Source organism: Hydra viridissima, unplaced genomic scaffold, assembly GCF_058129835.1.
Source record: "Hydra viridissima isolate aposymbiotic clone 2 unplaced genomic scaffold, HvirCarnegie_v1 scaffold_6, whole genome shotgun sequence".
Lineage (NCBI taxonomy): Eukaryota > Metazoa > Cnidaria > Hydrozoa > Anthoathecata > Hydridae > Hydra > Hydra viridissima.
This window is the reverse complement of record NW_028324305.1, coordinates 1,699,268-1,712,329: the sequence shown is the minus strand read 5'-3', so window position 1 is coordinate 1,712,329 and position 13,062 is coordinate 1,699,268. Positions and strand designations below refer to the sequence as shown.

The 13,062-nt window shown below is 35.4% G+C and overlaps 1 protein-coding gene across 1 annotated transcript; it reads left to right on the top strand.

Annotated features, from left to right (window-relative positions):
- The first annotated feature begins 534 nt into the window (after window positions 1-534).
- Window positions 535-2,257, top strand: LOC149886569 (uncharacterized). The gene is made up of 2 exons (XM_090090544.1): window positions 535-685; window positions 1,323-2,257. Exons 1-2 carry the CDS (start codon window positions 535-537, stop codon window positions 2,255-2,257), a joined length of 1,086 nt encoding a protein of 361 aa, XP_089946670.1.
- The last annotated feature ends 10,805 nt before the right edge of the window (window positions 2,258-13,062 follow it).

Below are 13,062 nucleotides of genomic sequence, written 5' to 3'. Positions count from 1 at the left end.
GGTTTACAAAATATATTCGACGTATATTTAAATTTGGCAAAAAGGTTAATAATTGATTGAAAATAGTTGATTTTTAATATTTGATTTTTAAAAAGTTTATTACCCCCGTCCTTAAACCTGCGAAACGTTATTACATTTTGCAATTATTCATTTTTTTAAATAACCAAAGTTTTCTCGTCTGACTTCCCAAAGTTCACGGGAAAAAAAAGTCAGACGAATTATCGTCTAGTGATAATTGCGAAACCGGGGAGTATTTTTATTTTTTTCGAAGTCGGAAAAAGTTGGTCTCGACTATCCAATAAAAATACTTTAAAATACTTTTCTGAGTAGCGATACATAAATAAGTATGACAGAAAACTTCTATATTGTAATTATAGCGTTACCTGTGAATAATTGTATGTGTGAAAAGATTTGTGTGAATGGTAAGGGAATTAATTTGTATATAAATTGTGTTGAATTTTACAAAGATATATTGGTGTTTACGCATAACTATAAACGATCTTTTTATGCAAAACTACAAGCTATTTCGGCGAAATGGCGACTAAACTTGATATAAAGTTAATTCCAGAGTTTAGTGGAAACGATCAACAGTCACTTGCAGAGTGGCTGGAAAAGGTTGAATTGGTATGTAAAATAATTGGTGTAACCGATTTGACACGTGTGGTTCCTCTCTGTCTCACTGATGGTGCATTCGTAGTATTACAACAGTTAGCAGAGACTGATAAAGAAAAGTTATAGAGAATAAAGGAGGCTTTGCTTGAAGCTTTTCCCGTTGATGCATTTACAGCCTACGAGCAGTTTTTCAAGAGAAAGCTGAAACATGGAGAGGCAGTTGATGTTTATTTGGCGAAACTGCGAAGATTGTCTACCCTAATTGGTGGGCTACCAGAGAAAGCAATCGCTTGTGCCTTTGTTACTGGGCTCCCCGAGGAAGTTCGACGGATCTGACATCGAGTTCTTGTATGGATGATCTTACTACTGTACAAATACTTGCGCGAGCGAGGACGCTAACGACTGAGGAACGAAACAATGGGATGATGGAAAAGTTTGCTGTAGCTGTAATTAAAAGTAGTGATCCAAAGTTGCTAGAAGATAAAACACAATCAGTGTGCTATGAGTGAAAATTTCCCAATCACTTGGAGAAAATATTTTAATAATTGACTTATCTTCGGCCTACATGCAGCTCAAAATCAGTGAGGAACTCTGGGCTTACCAAACTGTTGTGTTCCGTGGACCGAGGTTTTCTTTAACACGTTTGGAATTTGGTCTAAACGTTGCGCCCTTCATAATGAAAGCGGTGTTGGACAAAGTTTTGTTGTAAGACGAAAAGATCTGGAAGGGAACATCATCATACATTGATGATATTCTTGTAAACGAAGACATCGCATCAGTCCGCAGTGTGCTTGACCATTTGGAGCTGTACGGACTACATTGCAAGCCGGCGGTTCGTGTGTCCGAAGGAGCAAGAGATCTAGGGTTACAAGTTGGAATTGAAAATAAGAAATTATTTTGGAAGAGAGACAACAATTTCGGTGAAACTCCAAGTTCACTAACGAGGCGAAAGATCTTCTCTTTATGTGGAAAAATGACAGGGAATCTTCCAGTTTGTGGTTGGTTGCGTGTAGTTTCGTCATTTCTTAAAAGAATGGCAAACGCCCCAACGAAAATATGGGATGAGAAGATACAATGCAATTTTGTTGAAAAAATGGTGAATAATATGGTAAAAAGAACACGTAACGACGATCCTGCCAAAGGAGTTTGGAACGTTTATGGCAACGAGGCAACAGTGTGGGTGGATGCTGGTTCACTAGCACTAGGTGTGAGTGTTAAAGTTGATGGCAATATAATTGAAGACGCTTTTTGGTTAAGAAAAGATGATACAACACTTATAAACATGTCGGAACTCGATGCAGTAATCAAAGGACTAAACATGGGTCTCAATTGGAAGATGAATGTCTTGCATATTTGCACTGATTCGAAAGCAGTATTACATTGGGTCATTGATGCACTGACTGGAAAATCCAGATTAAAGACAAAGGCTTCAAACAAAATGCTGATTAGAAGACGACTTCAGACCATTACGAATATTGTGGACGAATACAAACTCAGAGTGGATATCAAATTAGTACCCTCGGAGGCTAACTTAGCCGATGTACTTACTCGAGTGCCTGGAAGTTGGTTAAAAATGATCGATAAGCCCACTGAACTTGCTGCAGGTGGCTTCTCTATCTCCCAAAGAAATAAACCATGCTCATAAGTCCACAGGAAATTATGGTGAGAATAGAACATTGTATTTTATTCGTAGGATTAACTCATCAGTAAGCAGGGAAGAATTCAGACAAGTTGTTGAAAAACGTGTTGCCTGCCAATCAATTGATCCAAATCCGATAAAATGGCCGAGAGGGAAGATCAAAGTTAAAGGGACGTGGCAACGGCTTGGTATGGATATAACTCATTATGAGGGGCAACACTTTCTTACCCTGATTGACTGTGGGCCTTAACGATATGCAATATGGCGCCATCTTAAAGACCAAACTAGTGCATTTGTTATTCAGGAATTAAACGCAATCTTTCTCGAACGAGGCGTTCCAAACGAAAATTTAACGGATAATGATACAGCATTTCGAAGTACATTGTTTTCACAACTTATGAACAAATGGAACGTTAAACTTCGCTTCAGGTGCGCTTACGTACCTTTAGGAAATGGAATTGTAGAACGATGCCATCGAACAGTAAAAAGAACGGCGAAGAGAGTTCCATGCAGCATACCCGAGGCAGTTTATTGGTATAACGTCAGTCCAAAAGATTATTGTAAGTCTTCTACAGCACCCTCAAATAAACTATACCAATACGAAATTAGAGTTAGAGGAATTGACAACGATAAAAAAGCACTTGATCCTTAAAAGGAGATCACCAACAAGTTTAAACGTGGCGATGAAGTATGGGTAAAGCCCCCGGATAACCGATGCGACTCTCAATACAAGATTGGAAAACTTACAGGAATCATTTCGGGACAAACGGTAGAAGTGGACAAAGTGTGTCGACACATACGCGACTTAAAACACGTCAGAATTGATAACAAATTGAAAAAGGATCTAGAAGATGATGAAGAACTGTACGTTGTGTTGCCTGAAGACGAGACAAAACAGACGCCAATGTTGCACAGAAGCACCTGAAAAAGGATGGCACCTGAGCGATTTAGTTCATGAGGTGAAGTGGTCGCTATGACCAAGGGGAAGTGTAATTATAGCGTTACTTGTGAATAATTGTGCGTGTGAAAGAAAACATGTGAATGCCTAGTACACTTTTAGAAAATTGTATCTACCCATTTTCTAATGGTGAAGTTAGAAACTTCACCGTTAGAAATCATAAACAGTTTGTTATTATATCTATCACTTAGAAACTGTTTTTATGAATTGTAAAAATAAACACGGTTGTATTTTATTTCAGGATCAACTCAGCCGAGAATAAAGGAAAGTAAAGCAGAAGTTAGCCAATAGCAATTAGGTAATCATCAATTTAGCACAAAAATCTAATGAACTCATATTAAAAAAAGAACAACAAAATAACAAAGAACCTAGTTTAAAATAAACAAAAACTAGCTCTACAACTTTTAAAAACCAGTTGTTGCAATCAGTGCAAACAATAATATCAATAAAAAAAGATTAATTAATAAATAAGTAAATAAAATCAGAATCAAATGGTGATTCGATTTAATCTCTTTGTGTTATGACTAGAGTTTGTAAAATTTTTGTCTTGCAAAAGTACTCATACCGAAGCCATATTAAAGACAAAATTAAAAACATGAAGCTAAAAATTCAAAAAGAGGGTAGTTTGGAAAAGTTTGTTCAATATGGCAATATAGTGAGACCATTTATGTAGTTTAGATAAGTTTGTTCAGTTTGGCAATAAAGATAGACCTTTTTTGTAGTTGAAATTTTATTTTATCTATGCTTTTGCTATTATTTTTAATTGTTTCGCTTAACATGTAAATGAGATGTTCTTACATTTTTTATTTAAAAACTGTTTAAACTTTTTATCTTTAAAAAGTAGCCGTTTTGTTTTTCTGTTAAAACTTTTTAGAGTTGCTCTTAGAATTACTTCTGATGTTTTATGAGTTTGTTAAAAAGCAAAATAATATTTCCTCTGATGTTAAGCCACACAAGTGAAATTTAAGAAAGGAAAGCTACTCCAACTTTATTTCGGAAAAAGATATCAAAATGTTCCTTAATTTAAAAGATATAGCCATCCATTTCTTCTTCGGCAAAATAGCGAGGCTTTTTATGTACTTTTACTCTCTAATTTATCTGTATTTACGCAAAGGGTTTTATTTTTTTCAATGTAAACATATGTAAAAGAAAAATTTGCTAAAGATTATGTTGCAGGAGCTGCGTAAAAAACCTTTGATGACCTTTCCTTAAGAAAAAACAACTAAGAAGCAAGTACGCCTGAGAAAACCAAATCGCGATTCACTAAACTAAAAGGCAAAAAAAACGAACTTTAAAATCTCTTTCCAACAGTTTTTTAATTTTGGCAAGGCAGGTTTTTTTACGCAGCCTTACTTTTGCTTTATCTATATTTTATTTTACGTTTATCTTTTATTTTATCTCATCTTTTTGATTTAAAAAAAGTAAACTACGCTAACTTTTCTTTGAAAAAAAATTCAAAGAGTGCCATAAATGAAAAAGATAGCACACGAATTTAAAAAGCTGTCTCTCTAACCATGCATTTTTTCCTCGGCAAAACAATGAGGCTCTTTATTTAGTCTTACTTTATAGTTTATCTATATGTACGCAAAAGGTTTTATTTATTTCAATGTAAACATATATAAAAGAATATTTTGTTGAAGATTATGCTACAGGAGCTCCCTAAAAAACCCTGATGACCTTTACTTAAAAAAACCAAAAAACAACTAAGAAATAACTGCAAAAAAAACCCAGCGATGATGCACTAAAAATAAAAGACAAACAAATGAACTTAAAATGCTATGTTTGCCATGGCATGTTTTTTTATGCGCCCTTATTCGTTTTTTACATTACTTCATGTTTCTCTTCTACTTTATCTTATCTTTTTGCGGTTTGTGTTTGTTTTTTTTTTTTTTGTTTGTTTCAATGTAGGGTAGACCAGGGCACGTTGGCCCGCTTTTTTTTCTTTGATTCCTAACTTTTTCGCATTTCGTGTTTTATTTTGTTTCTTTATGGGAGAAGGTTGCTAAAACTATAAAAAATAAAAAAATCTTTTGTTAAAAGCTTAAATAAACTTGTGAAAATTTTTAAAATGCTTTATTTAAGGTGATGTTCCTTGGGCCAATGTGCCCCTTAATTGGGGTAAGTTGGCCCATGGGTTGGGGCAGATCAGCCCTCAAAGTTTACTTACTGTTATTACATTCTTACATAAATTTGCATATTCCCTACATAGTATGAGATTCTAATAAATTTATTAAATACCTAATTGATTTATTAGGCTTAATTCTTATCTAATGTTTTGAAACTGGCTAAAAAGCCTCAATCAGATTAGCGTTTTAATAAAAATATTCTATCACTGGCATTTTGTTCCATCACAAACAATTTAATATGAATTTAAAAGTATGCATGCGTAAACGGGGTACTTTAGCCCACATGGCCAACATGCCTCGTTTGTGCTGGGTCAACCTGCCCCATCGCAATGTTTAGAGTAAAAATTACTTTTTTCTTAACCCATCAACAGATACTGTGTAACATTGTATATTAAAATAATCCTCAGACTTTAAACTTCAAAAAAAATACTTACCTATAGCACTACTGTCGAAGACTAGTGAACACAAACACATCAAGCAAACTATTTAAAATATACTTCAGCTTATCCAAAATCGATAAAAAGATACAACACTGGCAACTGTGCTCAGATATCAGTGATACTTCTAAGGAATGAGGGGAGGAATGCTGTTGACCTTCCCCTTGATTCCTAGCGCGCCGAAGCGCATAGTCATAGAACTAACTCAAAAGGGCCATCCTGCCCCTAGGGCCAACGTGCCCCGGTCTACCCTATATGTAAAAAGAGATATTTTCTGAAACTATTTTTACAAGCGCTATTTGTAAAGATGAAATGTTCTTGTAACTTTTTAACATTACAAAAAGGATTTTCTTCTGTTCAAAAATTTATTACAGTATAAACTATCAAATACTATTTCAGTGTTATTTACAGAAACTACCTAAAGATAATGTTACATAAAGCTAAACAAAATAAATAAATAAAATAAGAAAGATATTCTTTTAAAAAAAGAAATTAAGGAAAAAAAAAAAGAAAAGAAATTAAGGAAAAATTAAAATAAAAACTTCTAACAAAGAGCTCTTCTTTTTATTTTTAAGATCTAAGAAAAATGGTTTTAGATTCCTTGTATGCATCAGAGTCTAGGTAATGAAAGTGTCGTATGATCACTAAACTGATCATTTTATACCATGCCCATCCTACAATACCCATAACGCAACAGAATTAGCATATCGGTATCGGAAGGACGAAAATTTTAGTTAACAACTTCAAAAAATCTTTGATGGAAGTATCGAATATAAAAAACATCCGAGACTTAGATGCTTTATTCCTTGAATGAAAAGACGAACCCACCCACTACTAAGTGTGCTTCTTGCAGTCCGTTGTCAAATTAAACAATACAGTGAGGCTGTTTGATTAAGTATTGTTGATGGTAGAATCTTTTATTTGAAACTTCTGAGACTGATGCTTAATTCCTTCAATGAAAAGATAAACCTACCCACTAATAAGATTGTTTCTTGCTGCTTGTTCTTAATTTCGGCAATTCTGTGAGGCTGTTTGATTAAGTACCATTGATAGTAAAATCAAACATGCAAGACTTTCAAAACTCTGATTCTTAATTCCTCGAATGAATAGATGAACTTGAACTTGAAAAATGAATAGAAATTATCATTAAGCGGAGTTCCTTTCTTTTGAATGTGAGTTGGTTGAGGATGGGGTTGGAGGGGAATGGGGTTAGGGTTAGGAAGCCTGGGACAAGGGTAGGGTGTGGGGGTTAGGGTTAGGGTTTGGGTCGGCTTTTGAAGCAAAGACAGCTGTACACCCATCCAACGTCTTTAGCGTCTGAATCGGTATAAAACATCGCATTTAGCCGCCACATGGATCTTTGACAAGCTTCACTAGCTTGGTGACGTCATAGTGTCAAGTGTCTCCAGCGTTCCGAAGGAATCCGAATTGCTGCAAAGGCGTTGGTGGTGTAGAGCGTCTGTTCGGTGGCCGTAAAACGACGCTGTCCACTGCATCGTCAAAAAAAGAAAAAAAGTTGATTTTAGCTTTCGGCATGGCTCTGTACAACTTTTGCGGTGAAAGTTGCGCGGAGTCTACAGTCGTATTTAGCCGACAGACGCAGGCAACGCAGAAACAGAATGACTCTTTGGCGGCGCAATCCAAGCGTTCAGCAAGTTTGTCGCGTTTTATGTCAAAGTGGTCAATCTGCACGACAATTAAAGCTAATTTTCTCGTTGGAACAGTTAGTCGCTAGACCCTAGAGTTTTGAAAGCGACGTCACAAAATTCGCAAGACTTTATTGAAGAAAATTACGGCGGCCAGATGCGACTCGTTGTACTAACTCTGCAAATCATAGCCGGTTAAGCGTTCGGGTCGAGAGCAGACATTTTTTCGTAACCTAAGAGACCGGCCGATCCGTTTACGACGCTGTGTAAAGAAAGAAGACGGGGAAACGTTAGCTTTAAACTCAAATCGAAGACTTGAGGCTCACAAACCCTTTTTTGCTTAAGAAAGCTCAAAGTGATTTGAAACTGAAAAAGTTCATGCTGACGCTAGATTTTTCGCTTTCAATCAGCAACAGTTACTACCTCCATCCGTTTGCTAAAACAACTTACTTGGACAACCAAACGTTTATGACTTCTCGTTTTTGGGAGTTGAGCTAAGTCAATCATAACCTGCTTCTAGCAACTCTCTCTCTCTCTCTCTCTCTCTCTCTCTTATTCTTTTTTCTTTTCTCCTAAAGCTATCGAACGATTAAGAAGTTCTAAATTCAAAGCGAAAGTCAAAAACGGTAAGTTTTAATTTCCGCGCCACAAGCAAAAAAATCGCTTCGACGGGAATTAGTAAAATGCAATCCTATATTCTCAGTTTTGAGAAGTGATCAAAGTTCGAGCTTTCGAACAAGTCCGCTTATCGATAAAATTTAACCAGCAAAACTCTCATTAAGTTTTTGCGGTGCAGTTTTTTGCTTGAGAAAAGTGTTTTGCTCATTAACAACTTGCTAGCACAACTAGTTGCCAAAACTCTCGTTTCTGGCAGTTGAACCAAATTAATCGTAACCTGCTTCCAGTAACTCTCTCTCCGTATTTTTTTATTATTATTTTCTTTGTCTTTGTTTGAAGTCCAAAGGATTCGAAATGAACTTTTCTCTCGAAAGTTCTTGCTTTTTTGCTTTTTAAGAGTTCTTGTCTTCTGAAACTTAAAAACGGTAGCGTCGTTTACGTTCAGTCGCAAAAAAATAAATTTTGAGCGTATGTTTCTTGCTGTAGAATATAAACTTTTTTATTAGTTGCTGACAATAAAATAAGTGGTTTATCAAATGAAAACACAAACAAGTATTTTTTGCAATTTTAACTTTACTTGGACTCTTTCAAAATGCCCAATAGTGCCAAATCTCATGAAGAAAGTAGAAAAACAGTGTGTGTTGTATGTATGAAAAAGTGCAATTCACCAATTTCCTTTGGATAATTCTACAGCTTCAAATCCCACAAATCCCCTGAAAAAGATTGTTTGTCACCACTAGGAAAGGCTTATCTCATAAATGCAACTCTACTTCTTTGAATTTAAACCTTAGAGAAATTTCAGCAGTAAACAAAAAAGTTTTTGAACAGATAGCCTATGCAACTATCAAAGGTCAAGAATCATCACCAGGTGGCACAATCAGGGTGTTAGTGACTGAGGGAGGTCGTCCATTACCTGTTACCCTCGGTAACTTAAATTTTGTATCTTTCCTGTTTTTAATGGTCCCATTTTGTCTGTTCTAAGATTACATTTCATAACAAGGTTTTTTAAAATTTGTTTTTAGGAGCATCATGTTCAAAATCAACAACTGCAGAAAAGTATAAGTTAAGTGCCCAAGACTTGGTGCAAATTCAGCGTCTTTTCCATAAAATATCCATATTGTTATAGGTACTGAACAAGATGTTAAACGTAAAGAAGAAAAACTACAATATATTGAAATAATAAAATAGAATATTCTTTGCTGTTCTAATACCAACAATTGAAATTCAAAGTATAAACTATTTTTATTTTATTTGGAAATATACAATGTATAATATATATAACTAAAATTTCTTACAAAAAACATTCAAATTAAGTTGTAATGTTATATTTTGTTTATACGATTCATCTGACAAACTTCACAAAGGTTTTCTTTTTTTAATGATTGGTCTGGTTTTTAAAGCTTCAGGGGAGTTTTTGATGTAATATTCAGAGAGAATGCTTTTCAGCCACTGAACTCCTTTCATATGGCAAAAGGTGATGTTCATTAGGGTGTCCCAGAAACACACTTTATTTTTTCATGATACCTCTCAAGTTTTTCCCATTCTCTGATGTCCCCTAAGGCTAAAAATAAACGAAAAAAAAAAAAAAAAAAACCGTTGTCAAAAAGTGATATCTGTAAACTTAAAAAATATGATTTTTTAAAAATAAATGTCCATTATTTCAATGTTTGATAATTTTGTTATGAAAATTTTCTGATGTTATATTTTGTTTATAATAAACTTAGTGATGATCCCCTAGTTTAGCAATCACTGTTGTAAAAAATGACCAAAAACTACTTTGAGCTGACCCGAGAAAACTGCTTTGACAGGGTGAAACTACAATGTTTCCTGACTCCAAAAATGTAAAATTTGAAATCTAACTATTTCGTCCGAGAAAATAATTTCGATTTTTAGTTTTTAGTACTTTGCACAATAGGGCGAAATGATAGCTTTTCAAATTTTGCATTTTTACAGCATTCAAAAACTCTTCAAAATAAGCATTTATTACTCCAAAACATAACTGTCTAAAATTCACTTGAATAATAGTTTATTCTGACACAACTGATATAGTTTTTCATTAACAAGATGGAAATAATAAACACTTTCTTAAATAATTCTTTTAGTTATTCTAAGCCAAAACACAAAAACAACCTCTTGATTCTAAACACATAAAGAGCAAATAGTACATAAAATAAATTCTTCTCAATATTTGATTCTTCAAAAATGCTTGCTGTTGTAGTCCACAACACATGAAAGAAGCCTCTTTGCATACTCAGGATAATTGCGGTCTCTTGTATCTCTGCCAATGTGAGCTGAAATTATGATGCATTGATTCTGTTGCCTGCTCACTAAAGATCCCCAAGGGAGCTTTTTTGATCTCAATGAATTGCTTCACATGGAAGAAAACAGCATGAACTTTTGGAGTCACACTGATGTTCATGATTGCCAAATATGAGTCTCTGAAGCGATCAATTTTTTCAGAAAAGTCATCCTCCAGAACCATACCAAAACATGCTGTCACCACAGACTTAAACTTTCGAAGGGCATCAATGATTCCAAAGACTTGAAAAGCAGACTCAGTCTCTGCAATTCTTTGAAGGAGGTCAAGATTGCTGAGAAGCTTGTGACAGGCATTCCCTGCAAACTGCCCACCATGGTATGGTTCTTGTTGAATGTGGAGAGCTGAGGGCCACTTGACAACATTGGGCCAAACTTCAGTCATGGCTTTGTACATGTGATTGACCACACCAAGGAGAAGATGGAGTTCCATTGGTGGTATGAGCTCCAAGATGGGTTTGTTTTCAGAACCAGATAGCAAAGGCTCATGCACTACATTGCCAAAAGATCTTGCCTTTTTGATATCACCACCAGACTTAGCAAACTCTTGATAACAGGCAACAAGTGAGCCTAGTGTTCTCAAAGATCCTGATTGAGAAAGATGCTTTGATTCTGTGTTGCACCAAGAACAAGGGTGAGTACTTGCATTGCTCTGAAGGCCACAAAGGATGTTGGCAAGTTTCATGTCGCATGAGACAACAAAGTTGACTTTGTCTAACTTGATTAAAGACAAGATCTGCCTCGCATTTTCAAAGTTTTCTGGTTGTCCTTCTGATAAAGCCACAAGCATTTGACGCTTTACACTACTGTCTTTGGCAGTCCTCTGAGTTAAAAGTTTTTTCCGTGGTGGTGACCTTGAATCACAGTGAGAATCCAACTCCATGATGCCAAGAGAAACTTTCAGAAATCCTCCACCTCCATCAATTCCCAACTTGACAATATGATTCTGGAAAACTCTTCGAGAAAGCAGGACTTCATTCAAAAGCTCGGCAAGATCCTTGCAATGCACAACCACAAAGTCAGTGGAGTGACTCTCTGATAAAACTTGGATGCTGGTTTGAGTAAAAAACTCAGACAACTGTTTGCCAATGGCTTCAAACTTAGCTAGAAAACTAGTCTCCACAATCTTGGTGTCACTGACTCTGTTGATGGTTGATGCCAATATCTTCATGCCAAGGTTAGACAGTCCTGTGTTTAGCTGAACTTGTACAAGATCTTCAGTTTTGATGCTGGGTTCAGGAAAAAGAGCTCTTGCACTTGGGCTTCCTAAAAATGAAATTATATTAACACTTTTTGTAATTTTAAGTTTTAAAATTAAAGGTATTCCCTCTGAACCTGCCATCTTTATATGTAAATATAAAAGTATCACCTGTTTTAACTCTAAGTGGTGGGCCGCCTTTAGGATGCGATATTTTGGCAGTACCACCAGGTGTGGAAGGTTTAGTAGAGATGACTTGAGTAGCTATTTGCTCTGCAGCGAGTGGATCAGCTGTAGCTAGCTGCTTGAGATTCTCTCTAAAAGTGAATGGAGTGCACTGATGTGGCAGACCTCTTCCAACTAGACTCAAACAATCACCACATCTTTGAGGGGTACAATCTTCCACAGGTTTAGAATAGTCCACTGGGCTCTTCTCATTCAACTTCAAATGTCCAACTTGACAAATAAGACAGTTGCAACCTTGATCTCTTGTTGGTGGTCTAACTTTTATAGATGAGAAAGGAAACAAAGGTGGCAGGTTAACATCTTTTCCTTCATCTTTTCTCCGAAGAATTGTTCGACATGAGTCACAAATGCCTCTTGGCACTCTGGTATCAGTCAAATCAAGACTTGTATGGTAATGCTTGATGATCTTTTCAACAAGGAACTGTGTCAACTCTCGAGAGCACTTCTTCAGACACAAGACACAGACAGATTTCCGACAATCTTCATGATTTTTTGAAAAATTTGGCATTTTGAAATTTTTCTCACACAACTGATAAGTGAAACACTTTAAATAAACATGTTCACTGCCAATTCCCGGAATTTTTAGCTTGTTTACAATTTTGATGCAAAACTTAAAACAAACATGTTCACTGCCTATTCCCGGAGTTTTTAGCTTATTTACAATTTTGATGCAACAAAATGTTTATAATATAGTTCAACCATGAAATTGTAGGTAAAATTTTATCTTCTGAGTTAAAATAAATACAAATTATACTTGCTATATAGACTGTTATGTTTTAGAGTAATACATGCTATTTTTGGAGGGTTTTTGAATGCTGTAAAAATGCAAAATTTGAAAAGCTGTCATTTTGCCCTATTGTGCAAAGTACTAAAAACTAAAAATCAAAATTATTTTCACGGACAAAATAGTTAGATTTCAAATTTTACATTTTTGGAGTCAGGAAACATTGTAGTTTCACCCTGTCAAAGCGGTTTTCTCGGGTCAGCTCAAAGTAGTTTTTGGTCATTTTTTACAACAGTGCAATATTATTATTATTAGTGTGATTAAATGCCAATTTCAGTCGTTTGTGGTTAATTAAAAAGGTAAATTTAATTACGCGCGATTTGATCATATCGCACGTTTTTGAGATATGTACTAAGCTCAGGCGTCCCGAAACGTTTCGGGAATTTTCAATCGAAATTTTTATTTCGAGATGATACAAGATGATACGAGAAGTTACGAGATTGGGTTTAAAAATTCAGAGTTTTTTTCGAGAGTTACGAGAT

Excerpts from the sequence above, each read along its gene's own strand:
- LOC149886569 (XM_090090544.1), top strand. The coding sequence starts at position 535 with ATGGCGACTAAACTTGATATAAAGTTAATTCCAGAGTTTAGTGGAAAC. Across the intron at positions 686-1,322 it reads TCCTCTCTGTCTCACTGATG|ACGAAAAGATCTGGAAGGGA; the intron begins GTGCATTCGTAG and ends TTTTGTTGTAAG.